Source organism: Anguilla anguilla, chromosome 7 (assembly GCF_013347855.1).
Source record: "Anguilla anguilla isolate fAngAng1 chromosome 7, fAngAng1.pri, whole genome shotgun sequence".
Classification (NCBI taxonomy): Eukaryota; Metazoa; Chordata; class Actinopteri; order Anguilliformes; family Anguillidae; genus Anguilla; species Anguilla anguilla.
In genome coordinates this window covers 52,098,646-52,123,835 of record NC_049207.1, presented here as the reverse complement: position 1 = coordinate 52,123,835, position 25,190 = coordinate 52,098,646, and the positions used below count along the sequence as shown (strand labels likewise).

Genomic DNA, 25,190 nt, shown 5'->3' with positions numbered 1-25,190 from the left:
TTATTAAATTCAATTATTTAGTCTTAACCTGATATACAGCTTGTTTTGACTTGTTGGTTGATTCCACCAGTTTTCTGTAGACAGACCTATCAATGAATTCAGCAATTTTAATTCTCATTTTAAATTTATTAAATCACACTTGCATGTGGGTAAGCGAGGCGTTTTTAATGGGTGATGCGCTTTGTGTTCGGTATTCAGAAAATTAAACATTCTTAATCCTTACTTGTCCGACAGCAGAAAAGGCTTTTGCTCCAACCAAGCGGTAACACGCCTTCTATTAATCAACCACAAGAGTCTTTGCTAAAGACGCTGATTGGCAGAATCAGGTGTGAAACTGCTTCTCAGCTTTTTTTTTTTTTTTTTTTTTTTTTTCTCCCACCCCCCTTTCGCAGTTGAAAAATTGAAACCGCACCCACAGCAGTCCTTTCTGGATAAGACAGACCCTTTCATTATTAAAAATAAAAATTACAATCAGCTGATTTTCTCAAATCTCCATGAAAAGTAACAAACTTCAAACAGTGCTTTCCCCCCTTTTAATTTTCTTTTTCAGAATTTACACACTGCAGTACCTTCCACTGAATCAATTTGGTAGAAACCAGTAACCAACTTGCTCAGATCTGGATTACTCGGGTCTTACCAATACAATTATCATTTTTTTAGAAGTCAGCAAACACTTTAGCACAAGCGGAACAAAAATATCAATTAATATTGGTGTTTTAAAACATACAATTGTCTCCCTTGCAGAAAAAGAACATTCCCTTTGTATTAAATAGAAACCACACCAACCACTTCTGATTTTCAAATGATACCCTAAACTTCATATTTCAACTCCATTATTACCATTACATTCTGACAAATAAACCTGACTTTCAATACTCGTTTGAGAATAGCAGCCTTGGTCTCTTGGTCTATTCTTGATTAAGTACGCTTGAAAATAAGTGTTTTTGGAACAGACAAAAAAATCAAACATTTCATAACTTAACATTTTTTTTTTAATTATTCCCTGACAGTATGTATATTCATAGACCCAAATAAACGGAATCAATCCCCTTTATTGACAGCCCCTTCTAGTAAAGCATGGGGATGCAAACCCATGACCCACTGTTGCCCCAGGATATTCAAACACCTACAAAGATCTAGCAATATTCTACAATGCAGCTTTCTTTCATCGGTCCACACTTTCTTCAGTGACAAACTGACCTTCGTTTGAGAACACAACGTTCAGCTACATTCAGGCACATGTAGAAGGTGGCCGTGTGCAAAACCGGTTAAAGCGATCCACCGACACCCTGACAGAGACCCCTTTGTTAACCAAAGATCACCACCTCCTCCCAACTCCCTACCCGCCCAGGTAGCAAATGCAAAGAGGCAACTGTTATAGTCTGAGGCAACTCATTAAGGTCACGTGTATACACTGCAATACTGACATAACACAAGTGCTAGCTTATTGTCAATCGGCCTGTGACTGTTGGTGGGATATTATGCTGTTCGTAATTTATCAGTTTCTTGAGCCTGTTGGACAGATACCAATACAGTGCATTACACGACCGGTTTCCACTGCATTTATGCAAATTTTGAAATTCTAATTAATGGGGCCCATCAATAAAGCAAGCAACGTCCACTTACTCGCATTACTTCCAAATTATGCAGCGGTTCGTTCAGCCTCTCTCTCTGATGGACTGATCACCAGTGCTCTCTAATGGGCAAGGTTGCTGGTCTTGTAACCTAAAGGTCACAGGTAGGACACTGCCGTTGTACCGTTGGGCAAGGTACTTAAACTGCATTGCTTCAGTATACATCCTGCTGTACAAATGGACGCAATGCAAATGCTATGTAAGAAGTTGTGTGCTGAATGCCTGTAATGCAGTGTAATGTAATGCTCTGTCTCTTATATACTGCCCTTCTGCCAGCAACAACTCCAGAGCTGCAATGGCATCACATGCCAGCCACAACATACCCACAATGCAACTCATATCACTTGCAAATGGTGTCGTCAGACACACTGACCCCAGCTCACTCTTACCCCTTATCCACCAAGGTATTTCGAGGGCTGGTTCGGAGCCGGTGCCTAATCTCGAACCAGTTCTTCGCTTTTCGACATCAAAAGAACTGGTTCTCAGCCAGGAAAACTGGTTCCAAAGCGGCACCAACACTTGGCTGGTCTAGAACCAAGAACCACTTACGTCAGGGGCTGGGGGCGGGATTATCGTGACCAACCAAGACCAACTAAAACTTTGTGACCGCAAGGTAGAGTGAGAGCACCTATTATCGACCACCTTCGTTTGACAGACAGGAAAACGTAAACTGATTTGCAACTATAGGCTATATAAAATAGGCGAAATATCGGTAACAACCTGTACCTAGTTATGTAGGAAAAAATGTCCTTGTTATCCTCCGGTGGTTATTTTTTTCAGTACTTTAGGTTGCTAAGGGGACGTGTATCGACCACCCAATATAAATGAATGGAACTTGACGTAAATTTGCTAGCATAGTGTTTAAGTGTCCTGTCTTGCGTATTTGAGGTTAATATGAGAAAGGGTGGTCGCTATCAGCACGTCTAGGAATTGTACATATTCACTGTTGAAACCCAAGTCGCAGGACGCAAAATAGCCGTTAGGAAAGCCGTTTGAAATTATGAAGCAACGTCTGTGCCATTGGATTTAATGGGTCGCGATGAGATAATTCTGAGCGTGTTGCTTGTCTTAAAGTTGATATAGTAAATAAGGCTGTAATAATATAACTAAATGTATATGTATGAAGTTGGTTTTTTTACATTTAGACAGTTGATTATCTGTATTTTTACAGGACATACATTTTAATAGGTAACGATGTTGCTGGGAAAGCGGAGACGTATACAGAGGTATACAGTGACGTAATGACGTGGCTCTCTAACATGTGGAAAAGCAAACCGGTTCTTAGAAGGTTCGCAAGTTGAACCAACTGCGAAACGGCACTAGCACCAGCCTAGAACCAGAACTACGTTCGCGTTGGTGGAAAGGGGGCATCTGAGGGGGCTGAGCAGCTGTTGGGGGGGGGGGGGGGGGGCGGCGGGGGATTTTGTTCAGCTCCTCCTCTTCAGGGTCCCAGAGTGGAAAGAGAAAGCTCCTGGGGGGGGAGGGGGGGTAGGAGGGTAACTGTCCAGACCCAGTCTCATCCAGAGGCCATCAGCTCAAAATAGATCAGGGCAGCCGTCCCAGCTGCCTCGCTCCTTAGCTTCCCAGTAACCCCCTTTGTAGATGTGCACATTTTCACCGGTGACCGGGTCCTTGGTACGCTCAAACCACAGCGGCATGTGGCTGTCCTGGACGGTGCCTGATGGAAAATTAATAAAATGTCATTACTATGTACTCCCTTTCAACACGGATGGGTCAAAAATAAATAAATAAATGCAAAAAAACTGCGGTGGGTTTGAAAATCACTTCACTTTGGAAACAAGGCACAGTTTAGATAAGATGCAACTACTCTTACTGAAGACTGCAACGCTAAGTGAAAGGTATCAACGCTGCTCAGAATGGAAAAGCATCAGCATATTGTGGCCGGATGCTGTGGAGAGCCCCAGTGAGAGACACATTAGATGAAACATGCTACGGCTTTTCATTACAGCTGAGGCCTATAACACAGGGTCAAGCAGGATCCACGAGATCAGCAGGAACAGATTCGAAAGGGCGGCAAAGTAATTAAAAGAGGGTTCTACTGCACGTCGGATTTTCACGTTCTGCCGACTACGGGACTGTAATCCGCCGGAGGAGTTCGAAGGTCAAAGCGGCCGACACTAAAGTCCCGGCCGTGGATGGGCCGACTGCCCGCAAGAGATTTCCAGATGAATTTTCAGGGAGGGAGGGATCAGCAGGAGAAATCAGGGATCCCACACATGGAGCACTTTCGATCTCACGTTTGTGTGAGTGTGTGTTTGTGTGTGTGCATGCCTGCGTGCGTCTGTGTGTGTATGCCTATGTGTGCGTGTGTGTTTGTGTGCCCGTGCACATGTGTGTGATGTTGTATGAATGAGTATAACAGCGCAAGTGAGAGGGAAAGAGAAAGGGAGAGTAAAAGGAAAGGGCGGAGTACTTGCTTTTCAGAGACAAGTCAGTAATGGAGTCCTCAGTGAAAGCTTGCAAGGGATGAGAGAAGAGAGTTAACACCACGGAAACCAAAAGCACACCGACGCACCAATTTCATGACAGTGCTTAGGCTGGTTTAAGCTGAAAATTTCAGCAGGGATACAAAAGGCTGGAATTTCAGTTCCACATCTAACCCCTACACACACACACACACACACACCTACACACAGACACACACGCACAAAAGAAAGGGAACTGAAATCGAATTCACGTCGCGAACAATGGCCAGAACATTCTCTGTGAATTTTGACTCCACCCAGGCCCCACCCCCTTCCGTCTCCACCTCCTCCCACGGCCCGCAGGCGGAGCCCCCGTGGCAGCCCCTCCCCTTACCCTCCTCGGGGGGGTCGGGGGCGGCTTGGGCGGCCTCCCGCTCCCGCTCCCGCCGCACGCCGCGCTGCTTGTCCTCCAGCCGCTGCTTCTCGGCGTTGGCCTCGTCCCAGCGGCCCGCCTCCATCAGCCGCTGGTCGGGCCGCAGGCGGCTGTCCGTGGGCGCCACGCGCTCCTCCGTCTCGTTCAGGGTCAGGGCCAGCGCCGAAAAGTAGTACATGGTCTCCGCCCCCTCCCTGTCGGGGGGGGGGAAACGGGAGACTGCTCACACACTCTGGAAACCCCTCACACACACTCGGGCAGAAATCAGCGCCGCTTGATGTGACATTAATAACAATGTGCTATGATTAATAACGATTAATCACAATCCAATGTGATGAGATAATGTGAACGTGGCCATCAGATTTGAGATTCCCCCCGTCCCACCCCACCGGTACTTAAGAAATCATTGCAAATAACAAACAGACATGTCGATTTTGTAAAAACCTTCGATACGTTGTGTGAAATGACGAGCGCGATCACGGCCGAACTCACGGGAGCGGGTTCCTCCTCCAGAGCTCTCGGGCGCGGAGCGTCTGGTACACGGTCCTCTGCTTGCCGTTCTCCGAGCCCCCCCCCCGGCCCCCCCAGCCCCCCGCGGCTGCTCTGCATGACCCGAGAGCACTCCATCTTCTCGTCCCACGTCCCCGACAGAACGTAGTGGGCCGTCCCGCCCTTATCCATCACCACGCCCGTCACCTGGAGAGGCCGAAACGAAATCAAGCGTTACTACGAGAAAAGCTCTGCTACTTCACCCTCCGCTACAGATTTGTAGTTTTATTCCTGTGCAGCAACGCCTTCAAAAGCCTTCGTTATGTGAGAGTTTGAGTTAATCAAACAAACTATATCATTACAGGGTGTGGACTAATACACGGGATCCGGACATATTTCTGTGCTTTCAACCACAGCAGGTTTTGAGCTCTGATTGGGCGTTTACTGGAGGTTTCATGGCGCTCTATCTGCGTAACCTCACGACTGCGTCAAGGTCCGCTGGTCTGACGTCACTCCTTCAGGCCCAAGAGTGTCTGAAGGTCATGGGTTTGTCCTTTCACTGTGGCACTTACACCCAGACCTGCTGGCTTCACTCCACAAGATAAGGACAGCGGCTTACTCCTGGGTCAGGGTGTGCTTGTGGCCCGTGCGTTCTGTAGAGTGAGGTAGAAATCACAAACGCACGGGTGCGGAGACTCGATGCGCTTACCTTCCTTGCCACGTCTCTGGAGAAGTAGCTGTACGGGGCGAACTTCAGTTGGCAGCGATCTCCCGTTTTGTGATTGACAATGTCTATCTCTCCTGACTGACAGATGAGTACAGAGAGAGGAAAGAATTACACGCTGCCACGTGCCGACAATCTGATGATGTCATAACAACAAAAGATTTTTTTTTTAAAATAATTGTTGGAATCATTTTCTGTGGTGCATTGTGGGCCACAGTGTCTTCTGGTTTTTGCTGTGCTCAGCATGTAGATATTTAAGGCACTGATTGCCTAAAGGAGTCCACACACCTGGATTCCATGGCCTAAACTGGCAACTAACTGAAAGAAAAGGACCAAAACCTGCAGACACTGCTATCCCTGATTGACAGCGAGAAAGACCAATGGAAATTCAGTAAATCTGTCACCTGGTCGATCCACAGCTTCCCCACAATGATGTTATGAACAGTGGTTGTGACCTTTTTCCAGGTGTAGTGATTGTCACTCTTCCCAAATATGCAGTGAATTGTACCTGTGGGGACGTTGGAGGGGGATGAATATGAGCAGAGACACAAACGCACAGCTAACCGCGCCCAGGAGCAAAAAAGGATCAATTTATCAGCACGGCACACAAACACATTCAGAAACGGCAAGGTCCAGAGTCACCAGACACAATCACAGGGACACAATGGCAGAACCATAACCCAACCGCTCGCTGGTTTTCAGTTTGACTGACCCCACTGCACAGCTGACTGAAGGACTGATATCTGCACCCTCCCAACCCCCCCCGCCCCCGCCCTCGCCCCGGCACTCACCTAGGGGCATGATAGACAGGTATTTGCCCCTGAACTTGCTGGTGACGGCGATCTCCTGCCTCAGGGTCCAGCCCCGCTCAGAGATCACGTGATGCGCTCCCGCGGGGGGGTGGTGGCTGACCTGAGGAACACGAAATGAAGTTCCTGGCTTTCTGCTGTATCGTGCATATCACTCACTGAATGCTCAACTGTGTTCACTGTGTATGAATTTAGGTCAAAGGGGGAGGCCACCACAGTGCGGGTAATCACACCTCTCCTCCTCCTCCTCATCCTCCTCTTCCTCAGCCCCCCCCCCCCCCCCCGCCCCTCTCACCTGCTCGCACAGAGACCGGTACCCGCCCTCCCGCAGCCGGTCCAGCTCGTAGGTCTCCCCCAGCAGGGGGTTGAAGGGCTTGCCCGTGCGGAGCACGGTGGTGGAGTAGGAGGAGACGGAGAAGGCCGCCACGTAGCACAGCTGCTCCAGGGAGCTCTGGCACTTGGCGGCCCGGTCCAGGAGCTCCGAGTACTCCAGGTCCTCGGAGAGGCGCTGCAGCATGGAGATGGGCTCGTTGAAGTTCACCTGCGACGAGACAGGGACCGTTAGCGTAAGCAGTAGAGCTGGAACAGGAAGGCAAAGAGACCGGATAATTATTCATTTAACCGCCTCTAACTGTAACCTGCCCGACCCATTTTGTTGTGTTCTCGGTTAGATCCCTCATTAGTTACCACACCTTGTGTCTTAACCATTACACCAGGCCAGCCAGCAGAGATTGGGCTACCCCTGTACAGCTGATTTCTTCCCATTGGGGAGTCTTTTTTTTATCCTCAATTGCTTGCATTTTGGTGGTTCAGGTTTGGTTTTATTTTAACCAAATGTTCTTCTGCTTTCCACGGTGTAAAGCATTTTTGCAACAATGTCTCTGTAAAAAGCACTACACAAATAAACCTGAATTTAACTGAACTGAATTGATAAGGAGACATGATAATCCAGCACAGTCCTTTGCCGGCACTGTTCTTCGGTAATCGCTCTCATCGGGGTAGGGGTTTAGGCTGCAGGTCACTTTTCAGGAAGTGATTAAAATAAATTCAGAGAGTCAGTGACGGAAATGAAACCTTCACACAACATGTGATTTTCTACATTTCCCTTTTAAAGCTGCAGAAACCTGCTGAATGCACAAGAACTAGACTCATGAGCGCAGTGAGGGGATGTGAAAAGTAGTCACTGTCCGACTGACACATTTCACAAGCTGAACAGAGAGGAGGATATGGGGGAAGAACAGGAAGAGGAGGGGAAGTGCAAGGGAGGAAGGAGGGAAAGATGAACTCACGGGCATGGGGATCTTGGACAGGTCCTTGCCGATGCAGTTCTTCATGATGCTCCACAGGTTGAGGGAGTAGTTCGGCTTGTCGGGTATGCGAGCCCGCCTCTTTCTCACAGGCCCCGCCTCCTGAGGCTGCGAAGACTCCGGACTGAACACCGGCGGCTGCTCGTCAAGCTAAGAATGACCAATCACAGGCACGGGTGAGGAGAAGGCCAGGTGAACCACAAGGTCTTGAAGACCTGCAAGCCAGTCTCTTCTCACACACACACACACACACAGTTACCCAAATACACACAAGTTCGCATTCACAGAAAGAGAGATATGAGTACATATGTGAAGACGCAAACTCACCAACTGGTCATCCATTCCAATTTCGCTGCTGAAACCACTTGCATTACTGCCAGATCTCCTAAGACATACACAGAGAAAGCAGAAGCATTAACCGCAAGCTAACGTAATATGTCATTTATTCAAGAACCAAACACTTTCTGACAGTGGTATAACAAGCAGTTCAGACCCATCTTATAAGAAGAAAGGACATTTTGAGTGACATTTCAGTCAACAAAGCTCCAGCTAGGGCCCAATATCATTTAAATATCTGGTATTAAAGTCAAAGATGATAAATCAAACATAAATCTGACACCGAACAGAGAGGTTGCTGGGAGAAAAAGGGGCGTGGGGGTGACTGACTGTTGGTACTTGGGGTCAGCTGGTACAGTGATGAACTCCGGAGCGCTCTCCACGGCGTCAAAAAACTCATTCTCATCTTCATCGCTGATGTCCCCCTTGGCAGGAGAAGAGCCTGGGATTATGGGAGGAGGACTACATTACTATTAACTCTGAAACTGACAAAGCATCCGTTTAGGATACAAGCAAACGAGATGTGTTGACTAGGCAATCTGTAACTTGACTTAAACACTAAAGTGCTGAAATATACCAAAAAAAAAAAAAAACCCCAAAGACACAGGAGTTTCAGATCCATGCCTTAAAAATGACCACAAAAACAGGCCACTAAGAAATGGTCGTCAGGCAAAATCGAAAAAAGAACTAGGTCACTCAATAACAGCCCCCCTTGAAAGAGTCAGCTTACGCTGGAAGCACCTGATAGAGTTGTGTCTGACTGGTCCTCAGCTCAGGCTGGGTAAGGGCCCACCCCTCTGCGTAAGGGGACAAGGCGGGACTGGCCGAGGGGCAGCATCTCTCTCACCCTTGCTGCTGGCGGCCGAGTCGACCACGGTGGCTCCTCGGAAGGCCCTCTCCAGGTTGTTGTGCTGCTTGGCCAGCTGCTCCAGCGTCTCCTCCAGCCGAACCCGCTGCTCGCGCTCCGCCTGCAGCGCCTTCTGCCAGCGCCTGCTGTAGGCCTGTGCCAGGCCCAGGAAGTCCCGGGACGCCTGCGGCAGGGGGCAGGGGTCAGGGGTCAGGGGTCACCAACAGGCCCATCCCACAGTGGCCACAGTGGATCTCTCAAAAACTGTTAAAAGGTCCACTGGGTGGCTGAGCCACTGATGTAACGTGTGGGCGGGCAGTATAATCAGGCATCGACTCTGGAACACATCAGTTATTGACAGCACACAGGGTGAAGTGTAACTGCCCACAGCGTCAAAGTCCAGACTGACAAAGCTTGCTCTTGCTCTTTTGGGAAATTTGGCGCAAACACTTCAAAAGCAGTCGCTGTTTTTTTGCGAAAGCAGTGCCCAATGCCCTCCACACTTTGTCCGTTTCGTTGCTGTTAAGTGCGTAGTTGTAGAAATTTGGGCGAAACAGTGTCCCCGTCACTCACATTGATCATGGCGTTGGACGTGATGCGAAACAACGTCGCTCTCTCCGTCACCTGCCGAATCCTGTCCCCGGTCTCGGTCCCGAGGCGCAAGCCTTCCAGCTCTGATAGGGACCTAAGCAATGAGCAATCACAAGTTAGGGTTGGCCGATGCCTGGTTTTCAACCGGAATGCCCGTTTTTTTTTTTTTCCCAAATTATTTCGAAACCACACCTCTGGAGGGCGGAGCCATGCTTGGCGATGAGGTCATTGCAGGTACTCAGGTCCTCCACCTTGCTGCCCAGGGTCCGCAGTGTGGACTGAACCTCCGGACAGCGCGCACCCAGACCTGATCCTGTGGGTGAGGACGTCGAGTAGTCGTCTCCCGAATCGTCTGCAGGAACGGAGATACGCAGAGAGAGCGAGTCCAGTCACCATTTACTCTCACTCAGAAATCAGCGAAAATGGACACAAAACGGTTCTAAAAATGAAAGATCAATTTATCTTTATTACGGTTTCATACGTCTTCAAAGACGCGCGCGAAGAAAAAAAAAACAACCGATCAAACCAGTACAAACCATTCAGCTTTCCCATTTGTTTCAGACTTTTTTGTGTTCTTTGCTGAGAGATTTTGATTTTGGGGCAAGCTAAAGGGAGATGCGCCCTCTGCCATTGCTCAGCGAGCGAGCGAGCGAACCTCCCTCGCCCTTACCCGACTCGGCATGCAAGCGCATGGCCTTGGCCTTGGCCAGCTCCAGGGCCGTGATCCAGCTCTGCCGCTCCACCTCCGAGGCGGCCTTCAGGTGGTACGTCTGGGCGCCGCCGTTGGAGACCACGAAGTTGCACGAGTCCTCCACCACGATGTGGGCCGTGGCCAGGTTGATGGTGCCGCGGCACGTGTGCGCCATCTCCGCCTGCGACCTGAGAGGAGAGACACTCTGGCATCACAGCGCTGCAGTGGGCAAAACATTAAAACGCGACGCGCTTGCACGTCGTCTTACACTGCGGCCTTTCCACATGTTACTGTGCTATACAGGGCTGCCCGTTTAACAAGCTGAATTGTGTCGTACATTTCTAGTCACATCAGAACAATTCTGTGTTTTTTCAAATGTACAGTCATGACCCATTCTTGATTTTATTTATTTTGTTCTCACCACGTTCTCACTTGTACAGTTGCTTTGACAAAAACAACACCATCCCCCGCCAAAATAGTAGCAGAATCTGAAGTAGGCGGTAAATTGGACTTGAAATTGTTTACACCGGGAACAAAGCGATTCGGTCTGATGGGATCTAATCAGCGCCGCGATTTTGGCGTCCCGTTGTGGTCAGCGCAGCCAAAACAGTCTGGGCGTCACGGGACAGCTAATGAAGCGTCCCGTGTAAGACAAACCCATTTCGCGATACCCATCCCGCTGTTGACACTGTTCCACCCCAACAAGGCAGTTCAACCACTTTCGCCCTGCAGTCCCTCCCAAGCAAACAGAGAGTGAAAGTAAAGCCAAGCATCAATAATTGACATTGCATTGAATAGCTAAACAGGGCTGCTCCCCTCTGCAGTCAGAGTTAGCGTCATATCTGAAAACAGCTCACATTTCCAACTGGCTACAAGCTACCAGACAGCTTGCACTGAACAAACTGACAGTAGATTTTTTTAGTCCAGGTTTCTTAGTTTCTGAGGCCTGGCAGGTCATAAGCAATCAGGAATTCTATATCACTTTTCCACTTTGTCTCACCACATATTCAGAGAACCACTCCTTAAACCTACATTACATCACTTCCTTTCCCTCTCTCATTACTTTCAGTCAGCTGACAGGCAGCCCAACAACATTTCTCCCCATCTAAGCTATTATTATCAGATTAATCCACTGAAACAAAAAAAACACCCCCAAATGAGTTCCACATACAAAGTAATTTGTTAAGTCTGTTAAGTAGACACAAATCACCCTAATTTTCCCAGGTTTCAATTATGTTTCCACATACACGGTACAGACAGATGATATGCTGAACCAGAATTAATTGTTTGTATGATCATTCTCCCATAAATTTTCTCAGTAAAGTATTCAACTAGGACCGCAAGATTTCCCAGGAGCTTGGCAGAGACTCATGTCTCACCTAATCCTTTAAAAAGCTCAAAATGTGACCCCAGATAATGGATATGCCTTGCACCAAAATTGTAAGGTGATATATATCCTTGAACACAAACCTTTTGTGTATCAGAAAGAAATAAAAATAGGGTTTTTAAAAAAGTGAAAGAAAAAAAAAAGTGTTTCTTATTTCAGTAGCCCTTTTCTAATGATCCAATAAAGTACTTGCTTTGCGAAACTGGTGTCAGCAAGAAAAATGCTGCACAGGACATCGGTCAAGACTTTAATGGCAAGCAAACTAATGCACAAGCCCTCAAGCACAAGGAATGCAGCTTACTGTGTTTGTTTTATCGTATTGTTTCATTCTCAATGTCCTTTTGGGGCAATAAATTATTCACTAATGCGCACATTGGAAAACCTTTCACAAAAGAGTTTGCCTGAAGGTACAGTATCCAGGTTAAGCACCTTACACAATATCAGGAACAAGTGAAAATAAAGCCATCGACACAAGCCAGGAAAAGAACAGCAAGCATGCATACATATGAAGAAAGTTCAATGCTGTTAAATAATAGGCAAGTTCATACAATATTACCAGACATTCTATATAGGCAGCCATTTAATAATAATTATAATGACCCCCAACTGCACCTGCCATCACCACTTTAGAGCACTTTCATACCTATAGCTTATTGTGACCGCATTAATTCGGGTTTCATTCATTAAGACTACAGTAGTATCATTACGATATGTACCTGTAATAAGACAGCAAGCCATTGCCCAAGACAAACCACCGTCGCTGGTAACCTTTGATGTAATTTGTCCACTTGAAAAGCCACCCTTTGTACGTGTCTCCTGCTGGAGTGGGAGCCTTGGCCTCAGACATCACGACAGTCACGGTGACACCAACGATGCCTGTGCTCTAAAAATAAACACGTTAGAATGTGATAAAAGTAAATTCCCTGTAGGATGCAGACTAAATTTTTACTTAAAACTCAACTTTAGTCAAAGAGTGATCATTCCTTGAAAGCTCAACGACAAAGTAAGGAAAGTCGACACTTCAGGAGGATTTAAGATCGTGGTCACAATCAAAAGTTAATTTTAAATGTGAATATGACAAATAAAGTTTGTAAAATGTTTTCTGAGTTGTAAAATGTTCTGGGGGAAAACTCTGTTACATTCCTAATTTTTAAGCAAGGAAACTGATCTATATTTCATTACAACCATTTCAATAACAACCCTAACAATTAAGCACAGGTTCAAAATGAATGTACACACACTAAGCCTTCGAGCATGCCTACCACGAAAATGACAGTGCTTTCAGTTTTTATTGAGAGATTTAAAGGGAGAGAATTCCCAAGATTCTCAAACTTTTTAATTTATTACGCCTTAACTTGGTTAAACCTTCAGTTACACAAGGTATAACTTTCTGTTATAAATAAACTTTAGCTAATTTTATTTTAATATTACATATTTGACGTGTTTTTAATGTTCGAGTTCCGTGACTCACTCACTTTGTAAATGTGTGTATATAGACAAAGACAAACATAGCAAAAATCTTCAAACGCTTAAAAGACAAGTAGCAATTAACTAGTTAATAAATCATCAAGAAATGACACACATGCAAGCCTGATAACCAGGTAACTAAGGATCCTTTACATCAAAGTTAAGCACAAACAAGTGACCACAAGCTACCAAACTGATCACTCACCAACTAACGTTAGCTAACGTTATCTGTTCATATTACATGCTAACTTCGGTTGAATTCCCGGACTAGCAAGCTAAATCTAGCCAGGGCTACATATTTCATGTGGCCAACATTGGCCAAATTGATAATTTAGTCGTCTTAACGCTAAATCATGCGAATAGTCAGTCAGGAAGTAACAGCTAGCAAGAGAGTTATCCAGCTAACCTTCTGCCTACACATATTCACCGGAGCCTGGTGCTGGAGTCAAATCTGCTGTACCCAGGTTAACTACCACAATGACACCAATTGTCTGCACACTTGATAAACACTGTTATGAGATAACAATTTACGAAGCTAGGTAGTTACAAGAGGCAAAACTACGTGAATATCCTTGAACAGTATACACAAATCGAGCAAGTTACACGGGCACTGCTAATGGTATGAAATACGAGCGGCAGGTTTTCAGCAGGTTTTCCTGGTTTAAGGGCAGTTGCAGACATTTAAATAGCATAGTACAAATTGACATGGTTACATTTTTAGTCTAGTTATCAAATGTTAGACACTTATCATAATAGTTTACCTTGTCGTTTAGGTTATCTCCCCCGTGTGATCAGGACACAACACATACACGGCTCCTCAAATTTCAGCTCCAGTACAACATTAACTGATGACTAATAACTTAACTATGTAGTTAGTACCACACCGCTTTGCTAGTTACATGATTGTAAACCATCAGTATCAACAGTATGTTCTTCAACACTATAATGTTAGCTAGCGACTAATAAAAAGCCTGACGTGTAACTTTGTCTCGCCAGGTGTCAGCTACATCATAACTTGCTGATTTTTTTTCTTCAAAAGGCAACACGGAAGTGAATAAGACGTTTCAACTGTGTCCGTTCGTTCATCTTGGAAGAGACCGGCTAGACTACATACACCGTGTTCGTTTTACAGTCTGTGGTATTGATTTGACTCGAGTACCCTCTGATTCGAATCTGTTTCGTAAATATATAAAATATGCTATTTAACGAAGGGTATCTCTTAGTTTTTTGTTTGTTTTTTTGTTCGATTAACAACGTTTTTTGTGCCACATAGGCCGACTAGAAAAAACAGGGAAATTAATAATAAGAGCACTGTTTACATTCACATTTCAACGGCTCTTTCGTGTAAGTCATCAAACACCATAATGGACCTCATTGGGCCTAAAGGAATTTTTCAAGGCCTATATTTTTATAGACATGCATTAATCTGTAAACTATATTTAACCCACTGTTCTCCATGCAGTGGTTCATTCGTTTAAATCTGCATGCTCTGTAACAGGTTAAAATCGTCGCATTTCGAAAACTATAACCAGTCAGACATTGCAATCATTCGCTGTATCTGAACGTTTCGGGAGATTTGGTCGGGATAAAAAGCGACTCCGGTGGGACTCGAACCCACAACCTTTGAATCACATCTCAAGTGCTTGACTAGAAGTCCAATGCGCTATCCATTGCGCCACGGAGCCACCTGTTGATACTCATGGAAAGTGACCATATATAGTCTCGTTGAGCTGCTAATTATCCGGATCCGGTGTGCCAAATTGTGGTTGATGAAAACCTACAGAAGGATTATGTCCAGGAACAGTGTTGGTTACTACTGCTGGGTTTATTCTGAATCTGATTAGAATCTTGATTAGAATATGTGAATGTAACCTTATGAACAGGGCCTTTGTAAGCCTTAGGGATAATTATTTTATTTTTAACTGATTTTTTTTTTTTTCCTTTTAAGTGCATTTTTGCATTTCTACACACTGCTGTCTGTCATACTGGGTCCCCCTGCACAGCATAAGATTTGCTGAGCTAAGCAAAGCTGACACAGAATGTGTGAAGACCAGTTCAGAGGATATCCTGTAGAAGGATGCTTTGAGATCTAGCCAGTTCAGATACTGCATACAGCATACTAGGAGGCCTCTCTGTCCCAATTCTCCATTTTACAAAGGCAGAAGCTTATACTGTGTGGGGGACCAAATACACTGCAGTGTGTAGAAAAACAAACAAACATGCATTCAAAAAGCAACAAATAAATAAGTTAAAAATAAAATATTTATCCCTAAAGCTTACAAATGTCCTGTTACATGAGGCTTATTTTTAAAAGAAGGGGATGCTGGTAAATAGAAACATTTCACAACCAATGTTTATTCCTGGCCAACCCAAACCTGGTAATGTGTTACAGGAAATCAAGAGGAAATGGTCAGTGGATCTATAGGCAGCATCAGTTGCCCAGCATGATACTGCCAGTGCCAACAGAGGGTTGGGTGTACTTTGACAGATCACAATAAAAAACAATGCATAATATCTACGCTATGGAAAAAACATAGGTACTCCTCCTCGGTTAAAACACCGCCCTGTATCATCCATGGATGAAACACTCACCGCGTGAGGTTTATTTCCTCGGAAAATCAAGCGCACATTTGCGCAGCCAATTGTTCGACACATTCAAAAACACCAGCCAGTCATATATTGAGACGCTGAGCTCAGGATGAAAAACGCACAGCCCTAGTCTACATGTTACATCGCTTGTTGATTGTTACTGTATCCTGTCAGGAGCGGAAGTGTTGATTTCAACCACTTTTCCACTGTTGTCATTCCAATACGGAGAGAAAAGGGAAGCATCAACAGCCAGTATCTTTCCCTTGCTTTGTAGTTCCGTTTCCATCATTCACTTGTCATTTTCATCTTAATCTAAATTCACAAATCTTGTTCAGCCCTACTCTTGTTATTTAGCTAGACCAGCTAACTCGCTAAACATTCCTACCAACTTCCTTTTACATATTTTTGACTACAATCCAATTTCCTCTTCCGTTGCCGATTCCACCTGTACTTGGTTACTGTAGCTAGTTGGTAGGAGCCTGCTTGCTGTATTTTGCTGCTCCGTTGAGTCCGACGCAGGAAAGAAAAGGATTAAGTTTCCACTGGCTGCGGATTATTTATTGGCTCTCCTTGTTTTGTTTCGACTGGTTTAGCCTTCTAGTCGTGCTGTCGACCCTTCTGTTTCCCATTAACCGCACTGCTTGCAACCAAGGTACAGTAATTGGCTAATTATTTTATCAATTAATATTAGCACTTATTGTAGACCTTGATCATTATAATAATTTATTGCCATTTTAGTCTACTGTTAGCATCGTGAAATGGTTCATTGTACTGGCTAGCTGTAACTGTTTAGCGAGCCAATGATAGCTATCGATAGTTCGCTGCATTTTGTCCGAACTAACCGTCAAAGTGTCGTACTATTTAATTCGGTGTTGTGCTGTTATTTTTCTATGAACTATAAGTTTTTATTGTTTCCCCAGTAGCTATTGTTTTCGTTTATACGCGTTTCACCCAGTTCACTGTCTGTTTTAGTCACATGAATTTTCTTATGCAAATATTCTTAACCCCGTAATCTAACCTTTGCGCATTAGACGTTTGTGTTGTTTTGTCCGGGTGGTGTGGAGTTAACTACGGTGGAATTATCATACTCCTCACCTTTCGTATATCAGTTTAGTTGGGACCCCTTCCCCCTTCTTTGAGTAGAATAAACAACAGACCCTCCCCCAACTCATCCGTAAGTGAATGTAGGCTATACCTTCCCGCTGTTCTTCAGGCCGGTGCCATGATGCTGTTGAAAGATTTTAGAACTTTATTGTAGCTGCCAATAATAGATTCACACGGCATGCATGATTCCTTTTTTCTTTTATTTTTTACTGGTTTATTTATTTTTCTTCAGTGCTTTACATATTTTTTGATAATGAATTGTCCTGGTCTCAGTGTTTGAATAGCCTGGCTCTGCCTAAATTCATTGGAGTTACGTATTTGGAATTTAAGGGCCGCTCTGTAGCTACCACCTCTCACCGGCGCAGTGATACTGTTAGGTCTCGTTAAAACCGATTATTGTTGTGCAGATGCTGTGATGGTTTTGGATTATTTTTGATGCTCCTTAATCCATCGTGTTTTATGAATGAATAGCCTATTTTTTTTAATCAACTAATCTGCGTAGCAGTGGTCTGTAAAACCATGTTTTTGACGTTAGTTTATTAGAGACAGTGCGGATTCTCCAGTAATATCAGTGATTGGATTGAGGATTCGTCCGTTTCAAATAGTAGTTGGGCTACATGGGCTGCTGCGCATTGTAGCAGGCACATTAGCAAGCAGGAAAAATTACGTATTTACCCATTTTACTTTTGCCTGACCATCTTTCCCTCGTGTATAGAGGGCACCTCAGTGGAATAAGGATGTTCTTTGTAGTAAAAGATAAGATTAGCCATCAGTGTTGATGTGTTTACATGTCAAACAATCATTTAACTGGTCTTGAAGTAGTTTTATGTGTGACCTTTTGAACCCTCAGTCTCTTTCAGACATGTCCTTCAGGAGGGGCGTGGTCAGACAGAGCAAGTTCAGGCACGTGTTCGCCCAGGCCTGGAAGGCGGAGCACTGTCTCGATGATGTCAGAGTCACCCGGGTGACTTGGGAGGGGCCCCTGTGCGCCCCAAACCCCAAGTTTATAGCCGTCATCGTGGAGGCTGGTGGAGGGGGTTCCTTCCTCGTCCTGCCGCTCAGCAAGGTCTGTGTTGCGGCTGTCCCCGTGGGCGTACGCCTGTGCCATTTAGTCATGGCTAATTTAGAGCTAGCGCCCTAATATATTTAAATAGGATAATTGGGAGGGCGGTTTCTTTATTTACAGCAACACTGTAGCACTCACTGTTAGCAGCAATTCAAGGATAACTTGTTAGCGTCAAGCTATGTCTGCTTTTGCTATGCCTGTGCAGCAAATCATGGCGACATTAATACATGAATGGCACTTAAATTTTCCGTTAAAATTTTTTCTGACTACAAGATGTACTTAGTTGGCTCCTAACTGACCCCAATTCAGCCCTTGATGTTCTCCTCAATGCCTCGCAGAGCGGGCGTGTAGACCAGACCACTCCCTCGGTGTGCGGACATGCAGCCCCCGTTCTGGACATACAGTGGTGTCCCCACGACGACAACGTGATTGCCAGCGCGTCGGAGGACTGTGCCGTGAAGGTGAGCCAGAGGAAGGACGGCGTTGTGTCTGTCTGCATCTCTGCGCCTAGAACAGCCTCAAATAGGAGGATGTGAAGAGTAAATCTCGGACGTCTCACAACGCCATGCCTGACGTCACTGAAGAAGTTCGGCGAAAAAACCGCCAGTCGTTGCTTTGCTTCGAAGCCCCCTTTTTTGTTCACGACTATAGGGTGCTGTTTTGCAAACAGAACGGTTCTGCACTTATTGCAGAATTGTGTTGTGCAATTTGGCAGTGCTATTATCGCGTGCATTTCAGAGGTGCTGTTTTGTGTGCATTTCAAAGGCGCTGTTTTGCATCCATTTCAGATGTTCTGTTTTGCATGCATTTCAGCAGCTGTGTTTTGTGTGCATTTTAGCAGTGTTGTTTTGTGTGTCCCAGGTCTGGCAGATCCCGGATGAGGGACTCAGCAGCCCAATGACAGAGGCAGCTGTGACGTTAGAGGAGCACAGTAAGAGGGTAGGAATCCTGGCCTGGCACCCGACCGCTCTCAACATCCTGCTGAGTGCAGGTAACACGTCTGTGTGCCGACCTTTCTCTCCTAGTGTCTGTCTGTCATTCAGGCTGTCTGTCATTCAGGCTGTCTGTCTGTCAGGCTGGCTGTGTTTCTCACTCTGTCTGTCTGTTTCTGTCTGTTTGTCAGTCAGTGTGTCTCAATTCTGTATGTCTATCTACCCACCCTGTTCATAATGTCACCCCCCCCCGTGTGATGTTCATAAAAATAACAATGATGCAAAACATGAAAATAAGAGGCAGTACAGTCTATTGTGTAAACTTGAGGTGGCAGTTATGTGGGTGGAATGTAGAATTAACAGAATGGAATATGTTGAATGTGAATCACGTGTCATTTAATTGGTTTCTTTGTTAGGGACTTCATACTGTAGAAGGTATGAATTGAATGTGGAGAAACAAGCATCTGTGATGCACTGCATTAAATGTTTATAGCCAATGGCTATTTTCCAACCCCTGGCCCTAAAAAAAGATCCAGAAAAGTATTACAATTTAATCCTACTTTTAAAAAGAAAAGCAAACACGCATTCATATTGTTGTGTCATTGATAGCTCATTTGTGATTACTGAGTTTTGACTGCAAGAAGTGCTCATCTTGTTTTGCGTGTGGTTTTTCTTCCAGGTTGTGATAACCTGCTGTGCATTTGGGACGTGGGCACGGGCGAGCTGGTGTACCGGCTGGACGATGCCCACCCCGACCTGATATACGGCGTGAGCTGGAACCGGGAGGGCAGTGCCATCTGTACCGTGTGCAAGGACAAGGCGCTGCGCGTCATCGACCCCCGAAGAGGAACCGTGCTAAAGGTTAACCTGTTCGGATCGGCCAGCCTTATCGCCCGCGTGTTCCCCCTGCGTGTTTGTGTCTCTCAGTTGCCTTGACAATCCCTCATTAATTACGAGTGTCAAGAAATGACTGCTGCTGCAGCTTGGGCGGCAGTGTACCCTTGAGCAAGGTGCTTAATCTGCACTGCTTCAGTATATATCCAGCTGTATAAATGGGTGCAATGTAAATGCTATATTTAAAAAAAGTTGTGTAAGTCCCTCTGGGTAAGAGGGACTTACACAATGCCTGTAATGTCATGTAATGCAACTTCAGTATCAAATCTCTTCAGCATGTAAAATTTTAATTGTTTGTTGAATGTTCTGCACATTTATTAACTGGGCACTAGTCACAGCAGAAAACCTCGTTGTCACACTCCACTCACAAATTAAAAATCAGTTCCGTTGAAATCCATTTCCTATCTCAAATGTGATAAGTGTTGGATTAAAATTTTGCAGAAGTAATGTGTTTGGGCAAACATATGAAAGATTTAGAGGTTCTCCTGTCCTGTTTGGGTGCCAGCCTGATGCGTGGTTGTGATGTCATTTCCAGGTGAGGGAGAAGGCTCACGAGGGCTCCAGGCCGATGAGAGCGGTGTTTCTGTCCGACGGCAAAATCCTCACCACTGGATTCAGCCGCATGAGCGAGAGGCAGATGGCATTGTGGGATACGGTAAGAGATGGGAAGGATGGAGAGGGAGGGTGAGCTGGAGGGATGGTCAAAAGATAGAAAAGGGAGAGAGAGAGGGAAAGAGAGAGGCAGGACTTGAGTAGAAAGAGAGAGACAAGAGGGTAATGTGCATTTTGAGAGGGAGGGATAGACTTCAGCAGTTGAAAGAAAACAAAAAGAATATGCCTTTGCATTTCTGACCTTAATCGGAATTGCATTTCTGAGTCAGATACTTAATCGGAAATACTTCAACCTTTACTGAGGTTCCTGCTGATTACTAGCAGTCTTAAAGAGAAACGCTTTCTTAAAATAAAATAAAAATTAATTCTGAACAAAATTCCTCTTGAATATACGTTGTGGTTAGTAGCACTTTACATGGTCTTTACATTTAAATTTTTGCTGGCAACAAACAAGTTATTTTGGATGTATTTTGCCTGGCTCTGGTGCTTTTGCTGTGTCCTGCAGTGTTTGTCTTCTCCCAGTGCTGTGTATGCATTGTAAATCAGTGCTGTAATGCGTGAACCCTCTCTCTGTTGTAGCAAGACCTCTCCGAGCCAATGGCAGTTCAGGAAATGGACACCAGCAATGGGGTTCTCCTGCCGTTTTACGACCCCGACACCAACATGGTCTACCTGTGTGGAAAGGTATGCACCCTTTCAGCTTCTGACCTTTTCTCTGATGCCGGCAGGTTACCTGATCACCGATTGGCCCGTGGTCTTGTGTGACCCGGTAGTAGAAGTCAAGTGACCCGGTAGATGCATTTGAAGTCATGGGTCAGCGATGGACAGTAATGATTTTTGGATGTATCTGTCCAGGGTTTTGCAAATTAGAATATTATATGAAAGGAATATATAAAAATATTTGGAAGACTGAGTGAATGATAAACTTGAACATTATGAGGTCTAAATGATTCTGTCCCTTCCTCCTGGCCTCTGTTAGGGGGACTGCACGATCCGGTACTTTGAGGTGACCGAGGAGCCCCCCTATGTTCACTTCCTCAGCCTGCACAGCAGCAAGGAGCCCCAGAGGGGGGCCGGCTTTCTCAGCAAGAGGGGCGTGGATGTCAACAAGTGCGAGATCGCCAGGTGCACCATCTTTTTTGCTTGTGAATTCCATCATACGTTTTTTTCTTTCTTTTTTTTGTGATGCTGGATTGTGCCAGTGCTTCAACCCCATCCTGCCTCGTTCTCTCTCTTTCACCCCATTCATCTCTCTCTTCCTTCCTGTTTCTCTCTTTCTCTGTCTTCCTCCCTGTCTCTCAGGTTCTACAAGCTACACGAGAGGAAGGTGGAGCCCATCTCTATGACAGTGCCTAGGAAGGTAATTAGAAACAAAGACATTCTTCTTCTGTCTGTATTACATTGTTTAATTGGTAAGACCAAGCATGTTTCCTGTTTAAATAGTCTCTTACATGCTCTCTCTCTCTCTCTCCCTCTCTCTCCCTCTCTCTCTCTCTCTTTGTCTCTCCGTCCCCCTCTCCCTCTCTCTCTCTCAGTCGGATCTGTTCCAGGGGGATCTGTACCCGGACACCGCTGGCCTGGAGCCTTCTCTCCTTGCGGAGGACTGGATAGCCGGACGGGACGCGCCCCCAGTGCTGGTGTCCCTGAGCGGGGGTTACACGGCGCCCCCCTCCAAACAAAGAGACACCCTGAGGAACCGCCCGAAGCACCCGTCCCGGGGCTTCACCCCCAGCTCCCAGCGGGAGGCGGACACGCCCACCGCCATGCCCGCCACTGCCACCCGCGACCCGGAGGGGGAGAGGGTCGCCACGGCGACAGTGGGCCCGGAGGCAGACGGAGACGGAGGGAGGGAGAAGAGAGAGGTGAGGCGGGGCGGAGGGAGGTGGGGATGGGAGGATGGAGAGGGACGGAGGGCGAAGAGAGAGGTGAGGCGGGGCGGAGGGAGGTGGGGATGGGAGGATGGAGACGGAGGAGGGAAGAAGAAGAGAGAGGTGAGGCGGGGCGAAGGGAGGTGGGGATGGGAGGATGGAGAGGGAGGGAGGGAGAAGAGAGAGGTGAGGCGGGGCGGAGGGAGGTGGGGATGGGCGGACGGTGATGGAGGGAGAGACGGAGGGAGGGAAGAAGAAGAGAGAGGTGAGGCGGGGCGGGCGGAGGTGGGGACGGCGTGGCTAGGTGAGCTCTGTATGACGGTTGGACCCTGTGTCTGTTTCTCCCTCTGCTCTCAGGAGGAGCAGCTGTGTGAGGTGCTCGCTGAGCTGAAGGCCCTGAGGACCCTGGTTCTGGCTCAGGGGCAGAGGATAGAGCATCTGGAGAGTCAGCTGGCACGCATCGAGGACGGAGACGTGTGATCCGTGGGCACTGGGCGGGCGCTGGAGGGCACTGGGCGGGCACTGGGCAGGCCTGACGGGCGTTAGGCCAGTCCAGTGTAGACTTACTTATTCATCCTCCGTAGACTGTAGTACATTAACCCCTCACTGGGAGAGAGATTATCCAGTGTCGGTCTGACTGAATACTGCAATACATTACTGCACTGTGAGAGAATTAATTTGGAATGGGTGGATTGACTGACTCAGCTATACACTATATTACTGCACTGAGAGAACGTATGGGTTTCTGTAGAGCAGTGTAGGGTTCGGTGACGTACTGAACACAAAAGTGCAGATTTACTGCTCTGAGAGAAATAAGGAAGAGGTAAATGAAGGAGTTTTTTTTTATTCTAGTCCGCATTCTATGTTATAACACATTAATCAAGTAGCGCTGCTAGCTATGAACATGTAACTATTTGGCAGAGGAATTTGTACTCAACTCAATGCAATACGTGTATGCTCATGAGTTTATATTTTCTTTCATGTCTGATTTGGTTATTTTTGATTTCAGGAAACCACAATGTAATTTTTTAAAATCACTTATTAAATGACCCATGAAGACATACGGTTCTTACTGAAGTATTTTGTAATTGCCATTAGTTTGTCTGTCCGGTATGTATTACTAATGTTAGTTTATGCAGTCCTAGCAGTAGTCGGTGGGACCAAATTGCTTTGTCTATACCTAAATAACGTTAATTATCGTCATTCAGAGCTGAGCTTTTCCCCTACCAATGTGAAAAGTGAATGTCTTATGTGTAGCTAGTAAGGTTGGCTAGCTTTGTTGGCTGTTAGTATGTACGTCTGTCCATATTTTCTGTTTGTACCCTCCATATTATGGTCTTTAACATTCTCGATATTCCTTCATAGATTAAAGTGTTTGCTGATTTTTCTGCCCTACTTGTGGAGTAATGAGAAGAACGGATTACTGAGCGGTTTATGGTACTCAGCTGATTTACACTGTTCTCAGGACATGGGTGACTTGTCTGGTCAACGAGATCTTTATTGTCTGACACTTTTTTTTGTTTGCCGCTCTTTTTATTTGTATTTGATGGGAGTGTATGATAGCTTAACCTGTGCCACATGGGAAACGGGAAGACTCCCGGCGTGAAACAACAGCTTTCCGTGGTCACCCTCTTGTCAAGGTACCCCAGCCTTAAATGACAATGCGATTTGCAATCACGGGTATGTTGAACATCATACGCTTTTCATTTTGTGGATGCATTATATGAACTGTAGAAGTCTGGAAACCAGTAGGATGTCACCATATAACTTTAATTAAATAAATAATCTTTCCTCAATAAACGTTTGGTCTGTCTAGTATACATTTGTCATGGTATACACTTGTAATGGTGATTACATTACGCTTGACGTCTAGAAGTGTAAATGTATTAGCAGAGTATATTTACATTATATTTAATATGTACATTAGATTGATATTTTTGAGCAGCACAAGATGCGTGAAAATAATAGCATTTGAACAATAGATTTTAAGCCAAGTTGCTAACATACACAAAACGTTACTATTTAAGCATCTGTTTAAAACGTGCATTTGTAATGCATTTGCTGTGGCATCACCCTGTCATGCCAATTGAATAAGCTAATGACCAATAACAATAAAAGAAAAGAAGAGGAATATTTATTGATTAGTGTGAAAACTGATTTCAAATAAAGCTAATGAGTTATTTAAACATACTTGAAAATATATGTTTTATATTTTAAAAATATAGGCCACCATACAATGAATGAATGAATAAATCATTGTGTTTATTTAGCACTTTCCCAAACTATCCAAGTGCTTTACAGTGATGAGTGGGTACTCACCTCACCCACCACCAATGTGTACCGCTGAAGATTTTAAGGGAAAGACTGTGATTGTGCGTATTGCCAGCAACTAGTTCATGAAATTTCGTTGAAGTTACCGAGGAATGTCATCATTGATAAATCATTATCCCATACCTCACAAATCGCGATACGATAAAACGTGCGCTAGCCGGGAATCGAACCCGGGTCGCAAGAATGGGAATCTTGCATGATACCACTACACCACTAGCGCGGTATACCTGCTATAGGTACAGATATGTGACTCGGAAATGACGATCCATGTTTACTTTGGACATAGTTAAACGCCATTTTTTGGTACTTGCCGTATTTCGTTTATATCTAAAAATAAAAGTGAATATTTTCATGATATATAATCACCCGATGTAGTTCTTAAATATATATAGCTACGAGACCATTGATTCTTCATCAAGCCAGTGAAAACAGGATTTTTGGTCCAAAATGTGCGGTTAGAAATTGTTATATGTTGCGTGTTTTTAATGAAATATTTAGCAATATATTTCTTATTTTGTGTATTTTGTCACCCCCCCCCCCCCCAAGAAAAAAACAAAAAAACAATTAACCTGATGTTTAATTAAAATGATGTTTAAAACAAACACCAGACGTGCTGATTGTGTTAAATGATGTAGGAGTACTTCATCTTAAAT

General features: G+C 45.4%; 1 protein-coding gene, 2 non-coding genes and 1 pseudogene across 5 annotated transcripts; 1 reads left to right on the top strand and 3 right to left on the bottom strand.

The window, feature by feature from the left end:
- Window positions 1-3,039: 3,039 nt before the first annotated feature.
- LOC118231826 lies at window positions 3,040-14,225 on the bottom strand (annotated as a pseudogene).
- Window positions 14,226-14,734: 509 nt separating this feature from the next.
- On the bottom strand, window positions 14,735-14,826 carry trnar-ucu. Its single transcript is given in 2 exon segments — window positions 14,735-14,770; window positions 14,790-14,826. It is a non-coding gene; the product is annotated as a tRNA-Arg (tRNA).
- Window positions 14,827-15,898: 1,072 nt separating this feature from the next.
- coro1b (coronin, actin binding protein, 1B) lies at window positions 15,899-24,024 on the top strand. Of its 3 annotated transcripts, none has more exons than XM_035426108.1 (11): window positions 15,899-16,382; window positions 17,685-17,900; window positions 18,239-18,361; window positions 18,762-18,891; window positions 19,512-19,693; window positions 20,262-20,381; window positions 20,918-21,022; window positions 21,318-21,463; window positions 21,641-21,698; window positions 21,874-22,200; window positions 22,564-24,024. In XM_035426108.1, exons 2-11 carry the CDS (start codon window positions 17,697-17,699, stop codon window positions 22,684-22,686), a joined length of 1,518 nt encoding a protein of 505 aa, XP_035281999.1. In that variant the 5' UTR covers window positions 15,899-16,382; window positions 17,685-17,696; the 3' UTR covers window positions 22,687-24,024. The 3 variants fall into 3 exon arrangements, with proteins under 3 accessions (XP_035281999.1, XP_035282001.1, XP_035282000.1); XM_035426110.1 differs by having other exon boundaries at window positions 17,695-17,900; window positions 22,564-22,686; XM_035426109.1 differs by lacking the exon at window positions 15,899-16,382 and adding an exon at window positions 16,478-16,904 and having other exon boundaries at window positions 22,564-22,686.
- Window positions 24,025-24,686: 662 nt separating this feature from the next.
- Window positions 24,687-24,757, bottom strand: trnag-ccc. Its single transcript has one exon. It is a non-coding gene; the product is annotated as a tRNA-Gly (tRNA).
- Window positions 24,758-25,190: the final 433 nt, after the last annotated feature.

Bases quoted from the DNA above. Each gene is read 5' to 3' on its own strand.
- coro1b (XM_035426108.1), top strand. From the start codon at position 17,697: ATGTCCTTCAGGAGGGGCGTGGTCAGACAGAGCAAGTTCAGGCACGTG. The intron at 21,464-21,640 runs GTGCACCATCTT...CCTGTCTCTCAG, and splicing joins AACAAGTGCGAGATCGCCAG to GTTCTACAAGCTACACGAGA. The intron at 21,699-21,873 runs GTAATTAGAAAC...TCTCTCTCTCAG, and splicing joins CTATGACAGTGCCTAGGAAG to TCGGATCTGTTCCAGGGGGA.